Source organism: Manihot esculenta, chromosome 9 (genome assembly GCF_001659605.2).
Source record: "Manihot esculenta cultivar AM560-2 chromosome 9, M.esculenta_v8, whole genome shotgun sequence".
In the NCBI taxonomy this organism is placed as follows: Eukaryota; Viridiplantae; Streptophyta; class Magnoliopsida; order Malpighiales; family Euphorbiaceae; genus Manihot; species Manihot esculenta.
Window position 1 is genome coordinate 27,003,454 of NC_035169.2, and position 12,073 is coordinate 27,015,526.

The 12,073-nt window shown below is 23.7% G+C and overlaps 1 protein-coding gene across 1 annotated transcript; it reads right to left on the reverse strand.

Annotated features, from left to right (window-relative positions):
* Positions 1 to 6,061: 6,061 nt before the first annotated feature.
* On the reverse strand, positions 6,062 to 7,250 carry LOC110623779 (cyclin-dependent protein kinase inhibitor SMR14). Its single transcript, XM_021768801.2, has one exon. It carries the CDS (start codon positions 6,920 to 6,922, stop codon positions 6,404 to 6,406), a length of 519 nt encoding a protein of 172 aa, XP_021624493.1. The 5' UTR covers positions 6,923 to 7,250; the 3' UTR covers positions 6,062 to 6,403.
* Positions 7,251 to 12,073: the final 4,823 nt, after the last annotated feature.

Here is a 12,073-nt window from a genome sequence, read left to right on the forward strand (position 1 = left end):
TATTTCCTTTAAATATTTTGTAAATATAAATAACATATAAATGAGATATGATTATTTTTTTATGGGAAAGGCTTTTTGTCTTCAATTCGAATATATTATATATAATTTTGATGGGTTTTTTTTATCAAAATTAAATGTTATTTATAAAAAAATTAATTTAAAATATAAGAACTAATATAAGTTTCGAAAGACATCAAATAATGAAATTTAAAATCTAAAATATCCTACTAAACTAAAAGCTTAGAATCCAATCTAATCTAATCTCAGCTAGTCATTAATAAGTAGAGGGCCGCCTCTACTCAGCTACTGAAAATATTGCCTGAAGCACGGAAAACATTTCAAAAGCACAACAAAAGCACCACAGATGAAAAGACCCATAGATGATGATAGTTAAAAGTTACTATTTACTAATGGATTTTACTAATAGATTTTCATTACTTAATAATTTTAATAATTTTATTAAATTTATTAATAAATTTAAAAATTTATTGATAAATTTTAATATAAAAAATTTTGTATAAACAGATAATCTATTAAAATTATTAATAAATTTTAAAATTCGTTAATAATTTATAAATATATAAAATAAATACTGTTGAAATTTACTAACCATTCACTAACGAATTTTAATCCGTTAATAAATTTTAAAAAGTGTTTAAATTACTAACGAACTTTAAATTTATTAATAATATACTAACAAATTTAAAAATTCGTTATTAAATTTTATTATTTAATTAATAAATAAAAAAGTATTAAATTTATTAATAGATGTCGTCCGTTAGTAATTCGTTAATAAATTTAAAATTACATTCCATGTAAAATTTCCATGTTTTTATTTTTTTAAAAATTTATATTGTTCGATTATTGGATTTCAAATTGGTTGGTAATTCTTAATGAAAAAAAGTTTATTTTTATTTTCAAAATTTAGTAACGATTCAAATCCGTTAATAATTCATATTTATAAATATAATACTACATCTTCTCCTTTAATTATTCATTCATTTTATCATTTTTATTTCTTTCATTTTCTTTCCCTTTTTCTCTTTTTCCTTTTTTTTCTATTACTTTCTTTCATTTCACTTTATTATCTCATTTTTTTCTTCTCATTTTTTTTCTATTATTTTTCTCTCATCTTTTATCCTTTTTTATTTCATTCTCTTTCCTTCTATTATTTTCTTTATTTTCCTCAATAATTTTCCTTTCACTTTCTCCATTCTATTTTCCATTATTTTCTTCCCTTTCTTCTCTTATTCTTCATTTTCTCTATAATTATCTCATTTTTTCTTCTCATTTTTTTCTATTATTTTCCTTTCATCTCTTATCCTTTTTTTTTAATATCTTATTCTCTTCCCTCTTGTATTATTTTCTTTATTTTTCTCCATAATTTTTCTTTCACTTTCTCCATTTTCTTTTCCATTATTTTCTTCCCTTTCTTCGCCTATTCTTTATTTTCTCTATAATTATTATTCATATTATTTCCTCTCATATTATTTTCTTCTATCATTTTCTTTCTATCTATATTTTTTCTATTATTTTCTCTTCATTTATTTTCTTCTCTAATCATTTTCTCTTTTTTTTCTTATTTTTCTAATCATCTTTTTACACTACTCTCATTCTTCCTTCTTTTTCATAATTTTTATTTTTCTATCATTTTTTCTCTTATTTCTTTCCTTTTTTATTATTTTCTCTCATTTACTTTTCTCTTATTTTCACTTTCTATATATTTCTAATAAATAGTGAACATAAATTAAAAATTTAGTAACAATAATAATATAATTTTGAATCTTATTAAATTAATAAAAAATAATATTAATAATAAAATTTATTATTTAGTCGAAATAATAATTATTTTAAAACCATTTAAATTTTCAATAAATTTACTAATAGATTTTAATTTGTTAGTAATTTACTAATAAATTTATCAACGAATTTAAATCTGAATAAATTATTTTTTATCAATTTACTAATAGATTTAAAATTTTTTAATAATAATAACAGAAATTTTATTAATAAATTCGTTATTATTATTAACGAATTTGAAAACTGTTAATAAAAATTTTTATTAATAAATTTTTATAATATTATTAACGAAAAATTCCGTCTAGAAATTTTTTTTTTATAGTAATAGAGCACCGAATGAGCCACGAATGGCAGGTTTCGTAATGATGGAGACATTACCTGGAAGGTTACCAAGACATATTCATCATATCTGGACAGGAAGAGTCGAACACTAGTACATTTGAAGTGAAGGCCTTGAAGCCTCCGGTTGCAGATCTCCCTAGCTATTATTATTGCATGCACTCCAATAACATCCTGACCTGCAAGCAGTAAGAAATAAAAGTAGCAACACCACAAAATATTGCATATAAAAAGAAATCCCTTATTTAAATCCCAGATCTTCACAAATCCAATTAGATGCCGAGAACATAGCAACTCTAACTTTTCAACTATATTTATTTTAAAAATGTTAAATTTTATTAAATATTAATAAATATTTTAATAATTAATAAGAGATTATTTATAAAATAAAATAAAATTAAATAGATTTATAATAGTTCATTTATGTACTGATTATATGAAAAAAAAGTGAATAATAATTTCAAAATAAAAAAATAGACAAAAATTATAGTACATAATGAATATTTACAACTCCGCCTAGTAATGAAAAGAAGTACAGTCGAGTAAGGGAGAGATACCAAACCCAATCGCGGGACAAGAATAGGAACCTCAAACCCATGAATGAACCCAATCAGCGGGGCAAGAATAGGAACCTCAAACCCCTGATTTGATAGGTATATGCTTATTATAATGATCAATGAGAAAATAAAAAAAAAAATAGAAAGTGATATGACTGAAGTAGACCTATATTGCGACTACCACTGGCTAATTCTACGAGAAAGAGAATGTAAGGTAGTTGATATTTATGATATTCATTCTAATAGTCAAGTCATTAACTAAAGAACAAAGCGAGTATAAGAAATTATTCAGAATTCAAGAATAATTGTATAAAAATTATGTATTTTTATCTCTACAATCGTTAATTTTTATACTGTAAGCAGATAAAGTTAATTATAATATTTTTTGAAAATACGACTAGTATCTACTAATTGATAGGAGATTTGGTCGGCTAATCAGTCGGGAATTCCGTAATTATAGAATTAGGCGAGTCTTAATAAAAAATCAGGTGCAACGGTATTCGAGTCTTTTCTTTCATGGATAGGACCACGTATCAACTTATTATACTTTTGCCACAACCTCTATTTTATGGAGATAGCTCATAGCCCTCCTTAGTGATTATTATGTTAATTTGATAAGATAATAAAATCGAGAAACATTATTTTATGGCGATAGCTCATAACCTTCTTTAGTGATTATTATGTTAATTTGACAAAATAATGAAATCGAAAAATATTGAAAGAGTCTTTTTCGGTGATTATTATGTTAATTTGATAAAATAATAAAATCGAAAAATATTAAAAGATACTGTTAGATTTTATTTTTATATTGTTTGTTATTTCTTCTGTTAGAATTTATAAACTTTTTCACTAGCGCGATTTAGAAATAAAGTGTAGATCTACTCTAAACTACTAGTAATTTATTGCTAAAGTTTGTGCCTATTTTTCAATGCTGAAATTTACTTTGAATTTTTTAATTTTTTATTTTTGTTCTTTGACTCGTTTCCTAATTAGCAATGGGCAAAATTCATTTTTAATTTATGTGCTAATTAATTATTTTTTGAAATTTTTAGTAGTTATTTCAATCGTAATGAATATTTTTTTTAGAATTTCAGCAAAGTTATTTTGAAATTTTAAAAGATTATATTTATGAAAATATTTTAACGTGGGTTTGTTGAAGTATAATTAAATATATGTGACATAATTTCTAAAATTTTTATGTAATTTTTTTTGAAGTCTATTTGTTTACATATATTTTTTTCATATTTATACACTTTTAAAAATAAAAATAATTGGAAAACAATTAAACTTTTAATCAATAATTTCAATAAAATTTTATGCAATTTTTATTAAAAAAATTATGTTTAAAAAATTCTTTACAAATATTATTTTTAAATATTTTTTTATCAATAAATCTTGCTTCAGGCATGCAAGGTGGCCATGTTCGAGAGTCGCACACACTTGTGACACGTTCATTCACTTTACTATTTATAATTTTAAACATATTAATTTCATAATTTCAAACTCATGTACGATAAACATAGTCGAATAAATATAATGTCAAATATGGTTGCTCGATTATACAACTGTCAAATATAATAAAATTACTCTCAATTTGAAATTTTTTTTTTTCCAATTTCTTCAATTTCAAAAAAAAAAAAAAAAAAAAAAACTCCTTCAAGTTTATGTGGGGAGTTTTTTCTTGGGCCTAGTATAAGGCTTGTCTTTGTAATGGGTCGCTAAAATTTGGTCTATTGGCTTTGTAATATGTTTCTATTTAATAAAATATTTATTTTTTTGATGTAATTAAAAAATAAAAACAAAAATTAACAATAAAAAGGAATAGAGACATTGAGACAGAGATGAAAGCGACAAGACTCAAAGGCTCAGTTGTGAGCAGATTTCAAAAAGAGGCGCTCTTGCCATTTTTAGCTGCTGGAGAATGGGAAAGGAATTTGCTTAATTGGAGATTTTGATGTGAGCATGGAGAGTGGAAAGTAGGGAATAAAAGGCATGGTTTAGGACATTTATTAATAATATTTATTATTTATTAATTTAATTTTATCATAAAATTAAATTTATTAAAAAATTAATTTAATTTTTTCAATTTTTTTCAAAGATAAAACTACATTATATTGAAAATGGCCCAACGTCTAATTACATTTCATGAGTTCAAACCCAAGAGGAAGCCCACAATAAGACTGGCGTAAGCATAAAATATGCACTGAAGTCGCAAAGACCCGATTGAATTCTAGAGCAGGCAAAGCTCCAAGCCACCACCGCTCCTTGCCTTTAGAAAACTCAACAATTATTTGCAGTTTTTCCTTCAACAATTAATTGGGTATTATTTTTCAAATTTGAATCCGTTTCAAATCTATTCTATTAGGACTCGTCAATTATATCTGAAAATACTCGATTTGTTACCATTCTTAATAAAAAATCAACATACATCATGAGATTAAAAAAAAAAAAAAAAAAAAAACGAGCTATCCACTGCATTAAGAACTTGTTTAGGTCAAGAAAGCTTCTTATTCAAAGATTATAATAGCAAAAGAAGAGGTGTACTTTCCAGTGACTATATGCATATACAGAATTTGTGCCTCACAAGCCATCGCCTCTTTTGCTAGATTGAAAAATCATATAGAAGTACAAAAATGAAGACCCTTCCCTATCAATAACCAACACAATAACAAAAAAAAAAAAACCGCGGATTAAAAAAATCACTTTTGGTTAAGAGTATATGGATAACAAAATAATCAAGCTTTTATTTAAAATTAAAAATATATATTTATTATACACCATTTTAAATAATTACATTAAATTTTAATATAAATATTTAATTTAATCAGTGGAATTCTTTCTCATAAGAATTTAAATTTAAATTTAAATTAAATTTACCGTTTGGATTAATCATGATGTCTGATGAGAAATAAATGGAAGGAACTTTTGCCGTTAATTTTAACTTCCGTTACAATGAATGGGTTACTTTCTGCCAATAAGGGAGAACTCTTGAATAATAGAAGATGTTTGATTGCCTTGGAAATCTAAGTTATAATACAAAATAAAATTCTATAAATGGGAGGCTTGGCTGGGGATTGTGGCTGCCTGCGCTCATCCCACTCATTTTTTTAACGCCCAAGTAAATTTTCAAACATTAAATATAACAAATAAATATTTACCTGACTCCAGCTTAATCATTGATGACAATTCACACATGTGCTGTGACTGTAGCCTTTTCTTTTCTTTTTTCAAATTAACCATTGTTTCATTTGTACTTCAGCTTCTTCCCAACATCTTTCCTGATGATGTTTCTAAATTCTAACCCAATTTTCTTATTTTTTTTTTCAAAGAGAGGAAGTATGTGAATTGATGAATAATTGTGGGAATTAAATTAAATTTGATGTTTTATTATGTATGAAGGTTCATTTTTCTTTTGAAGTTGCCAAGAATAAATTCTCTTTCTTTAGAACAGCATAACACCTTGAGTACAAAAGAGCCTTAATTAGATGCAGAAGTAGTAACATCTTCTCTTTTTATCCTTAAATCTTTAATCTTTTGCAACTTTAACTTTACAACATCATTAGGGTCCCACCCTATCAAGATCTCAACCCATGATTTCAAAGAAGACGAAGACTAAAACTAGAATAAATTCATTTGCCCAATTGCATGATTATCACATAAATGTATATGTAATTTATCTTACCAAATGAATGTGCAAGTTAATTAGTTCAGTGGGTGTCTTCTCTTCGAGCTTTCTTCATCTTCTGATAAAAATCTGCAAGAATAGGCCTAGGAAATAGAGACTCCACTTCTCGAGATAGATCAAGTTGTAGACTTCTTCGTCCATTTGATGGTGAGATTGCTTTTCTTTTAGTACAAAGTACAGGCCTGGGTTTTCTTGGTGCAGCTGGGCATTGTTTGATTACTGGGATTTTGTGATCCATAGTTGTTGGAGTTTTGAATCCATCGTTATCATCATCATCTGTTGCCTTCAATTCTCCTAAAGATAGCTGCCGTGAAGAAGAATCCCCAGTGGTCTTGCATTCTTCTTCTTCTTCTTCTTGACTGTGCCATTGAAGAGCAATGATCCCATTTGCATCAGAACTCTCTGATACGACAGTAAAATCTAAACTGGGTCTAAGCAAGATCTTGAATTCAATATCTTCTTGATTTTCTTTGACGAGATGCAACTCTGAATTAGACGACATGGCTGTTAGGAAGGTGAATTTGTCTAAATCTGAGCACATCAATCAATGGGCTGTTGTTATATGAAGAAGCTGAAAGAAAGAAAGCCGAAGATGGGATCCTACATGAGCTCTTCTTTGAGCTTCTTGATTAGATTTGCAGTAGTTTTCTCAACTGATAGGGAGAGAAAGAGAGAGAGAAGGAAATTAAGAGAGAGAGAGAAGGAAATTAAGGGTTTATGGAGAGAGAGATAGAGAGAGTTGATGACATCGGATCCTTCGCCAAGTAGGCATTGAAAGCCAACACATTCACCAACTGTTCTTCTTCTTCTTCTTCTCTTATGTCTCTGATGAGTAAGAGAATTTAGGAGTATATAATATCCTGCTTTTATTTTTTCTTCTCTCTTTTCTTTACTGAAGTTTCTACGAACTTTGATGCATTCTAAGCACGTGGTTTGCTTCATGGGGACCATTTTGGTTATTTGAGTTTTTCATCTCACTTACTTTTCATATCATATCGTTTCATGATATGTATATATATCCTGAGATTTTATCTCATATTCTTTGTTTATCTTGCAAGCAAGGCAACTACCACCTTACACAGCAATTTGACCTTTTTTTTAACATTTTATCATTCATTTGAAATCACAAATTTTATAAAAATTCAATTTAATTAAATTTTTTTTTAAAATTTTTATTTATAATAAAAAAATTTAAAATTTTTTCAAAGATGAAATTATAAATAATTTTATAAAAATTTATTTTAATTTTTTTATAAAATTATTCATGTCAAATGAGGAGTTGGTGTCGATTAATTTCAATTTTAAAAGCGTAGAAAATAGAAATCTAGGAGTATATATATTATCGCATCAATTGAAAATTTGAAAAAAAGAAAAGTTAAATAGAGGCTTTGGTTATGCTTGTGACTATCTTTTTTCTCATATCTTAATGGAGGTGGATTGTCAATTAGTTTCTAAAATAGCCAATTCTTCTATGGATCTACATGAAGTGGGTATTATATTTATTGATTGTAAAACTCTTTATTACATCGTTATTACTCAAGAAATATAACTCTTAAAAATAATAAGAAAACGATTAGTTTAATTTTTTTCGTTAATGATATATATATAAGACTTAATAATGTAATTGATTATTGTTATATTAAATTTTAATGACCATCATAAAATATTCTCATCAAAATAAAAATATTGATAGTTAAAGTGTAAATATATATATATTTTTAAATTCCACACTGCAAAAAAGAAAAAATGAAATATCAATTAAAATCATTATAAATTAACAAATAATACAATTTGTTAATTTATATAATTTATAGATCATGTAAATGCACGAGTATAAATTAAATTTTTTTATAAAACTTATTGTATACTAATTATTATTAATATTTAATTTATATAATTTATAGATCATGACAAATTAAACTTTTTCCTTTTATAAAAATTATTATATATTTAATTATTATTAATATTTAATTATTTTCAATTATTATTACTATTTTAAAATTATTATATAAAAAAATAATAATATTTTATTAAAATTTTAACGATAAATTTTATTATCCATATTAATTATCATTAACGAAAGATAAATTTATTGTTATAATATCATCCCAATTAATATTAAATGTACAATATTTTCATTAAGAATTTTTAATGATATAATTCTAATACGATTTAACAACCGAATAAAATCGATGATTTTCGATGATCAGTATCATTAACACTCCTCTCCCTTATCTTTTCTCCTCTTGATCTTCCTTTAGAAATAGCCACTGGCCCGCAATTATTTTCACTGATTATAATCTTTCTCATATTTTTTCTATTTTTAATATTCTTGAAAACCCTTAATTTGAATTAATTTTAAAATATCTGTTCAAATTTATTATTATTTATGGATCATGAGTGAATAAATCTTTAGAGAAGTCCTTATCCATAGATCTAGAGTACATTTGCTATATTTAGCTGATTTTGTTAAGCTTTTTCTTTCATTTAATATATATATATTGTGTATTTCTAAACATAAGGTCATTCAGACATCCTTATTTATATGTTTTTCAATCATTCATTTATTTTCGATTTCTTGGAGAAGGTAGGAAATAATGAGAAAAATGGAGAAAGAGGGGACTCGGTCGGAAAACCATGCATGAATTATTACTCTATGAGAATTTTTATAAAACTAATGATTATTTCAAATTTTTAGCTGACAAATTTATTACTCTCAATTTGGATAGACAGCATTTTAGTTATAGGTCAAGTTGAACTCTCTCCTTTGCATTTTAGTTATAAAATCTACTTCTTAAATTTTGAAAAAAAAAATTAGTAATTGATTTTTATTTTAAAATTATTTAATTAAAACATTAATATATTTTATAAATCAATCTCTTCAGTTTTTTATCAAATAAACTATTAATTTATTTATTTTAATTTTGATAAAAATTAAATAATATAAATAATTTAAAATAATTAATGGGTTTTTAATTAAAATTTATAAAATTAATTTCATAACAATTTAATAACAATTTATCTTATCGATAATAGTAAATTGCAAAAACTTATACATTGTATAATTCTTATTAAAGATAAAAGTTACAAGTAAACTTTTTTTATGAAAATATATTTTTTATTTTTATTAATTTGTTTCTAAGATCAAAATTTGAGGTCCATTTATTGAATTAATCAAAATGAAATAATTTCTAAGTTAAATCATTTGCTGAGTGTGGTGAAATTATCCAAAAACTCAACTTTCAGTTTTTGGGATCATTTTAAATTTTATTTATATATACCAAAAAAATAAGTGTTTTTGCTATAGATTCATGAGTTGTTATTAATGAATCATGCAATGATAATCATATGGTTTCCCAACTTTGAATTATTATTTTGTGCACCATATATTTATGACATTATCATTTACAGACTGCCAAATAATTAATTCAATAATTTATGAAAATCGAACTGAATCGATCTGATTCGGTTTAATTCAATTCGATTTGATCGATTTAAATTTTTAATAATTTTTTTATTTTTTACTCTTTATTTTTAGTATTTTAAAATTTAATTGAAATATTTTAATTTTAATATGATCTAATCTCTATATTATTAAAAATAATATACTATTATTACTAATCAGTTCGGTTCAATTTTTTCTGATCAAAATCAAATCAAATTAAAATAAATGAAATTTTTAAAATTAAAAATCAAATCGAACCGAACCAAAATGAATAAAAAACAGAACCAAAATTTTAAATTAATTTGATTCGGTCAATTTTTTCAATTTAAATCGAATACTATTCAACCCAAAATTCAATTCATATAAAGTAATTATCAGTTGAATTTTTGAAATATATTTTATCTCAAATTAATAATTTCCATGTGGTATTTCATGCTTTAGCACACTATATTAAAATCATTAAATAATTATAATAATTAAATAATAATCATATTATCAATTATTTATTAAAAAAGTCATTATTGGTTCCATTTATTGATGCATGATTGTTTTTAATTTTATTGATTATATTTTAAATTTTTATAAAATAACAAAATTACTATGTTCTTTTAATTTCAAAGTAATATTTATAAATAAATTTTAATTATATAAAATTTAAAATGATTTGAAAAGTTAAAAATTGAATTATTGATCAATCTGATAAAACGAATGACCTGAGCTGAAGCTAATGTCTATGACTTAATCTGATTAACCTGCATTTAAAAAAAAAATTCAATTAATAAGAATTAATATTTTAACTCAAAATTATCATTTCATATGAATTTGATCTAAAATATTTCTTTTAGGATGATCATAACCTGAATCAATCCCTCGTTACAATGATCAAGTTCAAATCCACTCGAAAAAGTTATACATAAATAATCAAAAAATAATTTAGACTTCTATTTATAAAAATAATTTATAAAAGTAAATTTTTATAAAAAATATTTTTTGTGAAATATATTTTTCAACGAAATAATTTATTTTTTATCATTTAATTTTAATTTTAAAAAATAAATTTTATTAACAAATTTATATATAACATCTCAAATAAAAGTCATTTTTCTTAAAATGATTTATTATATTTTTCATTTATTAAATTTTATGAATGTTTCAAACTTCAAAAAAATATAAAAAATATTTTCCACTGACATATAAATTCATTGATTGCATTTACATATAAATTAATTGATTGCATCCTATTTGTAGGAAGTGGAGAGAAGAAACTTTTCAAAATAATTTTTTCGAAAATTTTTAAGGTATTTTGAATTTTTTTTTAATTTAGTATATTAAACAAAATTTTCTAAAAACTTTCAATTCTAAAAAACCATAAGTTTACAAATAATTAAACTTTTAAACCTTAATATATATTAGTTTTATGTTATTTTAATTATAAAATTTTAAAAAATTATGAGTTTTATCTAATGGTATCTGTATTATGTTAAATTTGAGAGATTAAGAAAGTAAAAAAGTAGTTAGGAACATTTCCTTTGGCAAGTAATTGGTAATTCAATAATCGACGATTGATAAACCGTTAGAAATTTAATTTATCAACTGTTTTTTTTATAATTTAATTGATAAATTTTGCTGTTAATTTTTATTTTTCTTATAGTTTGACTCTTTTCATATAACGATAACGTTAGGAGTATAAATAAACTAAATTATTTGTGAATTATTTGAGGTTTAGCGTAGTAAAAGTTCGAACGAACTCAACTTAATTTCTAAATGAGTCAAAATTAATCTTAATTTTTAGACTAGTTTAATAAAAGAGCCAAACTCAAATTCTATAATATTCAGCTCGTTAACACTCGTGACCTCGGCTCATTTCTTAGTCTATGAGTAGGCTTGCGAACAATCTTATTAAGCAGACTACGATTAATGTTACAAGAGAACTAAGCTCAAATACTACATAAAATTTTATGAGTCAGACCTAAATTTTCTGAAATTTAATTTTGCATAGTTTAGTTATATCTTTAGAGCTTTCAGATATTCAAATTGTTAAGATTTAAGAACATGTTCTTCATAAATTTGTGAATTAACTTATATATATTCTTAATTAACTAAATTTTTTTAATTTTAAACTTGTTAATTTTATATTAAAACTCATTATATTTCTAAATAAATTAAACTGTTAATGAACTATTTAAAACTAAACTCGATAAAAGTTTGACTTGTTTAAACTTATTTTTTAACCGAACTAAGCTTAAA

Bases quoted from the DNA above. Each gene is read 5' to 3' on its own strand.
- LOC110623779 (XM_021768801.2), bottom strand. From the start codon at position 6,922: ATGTGCTCAGATTTAGACAAATTCACCTTCCTAACAGCCATGTCGTCT.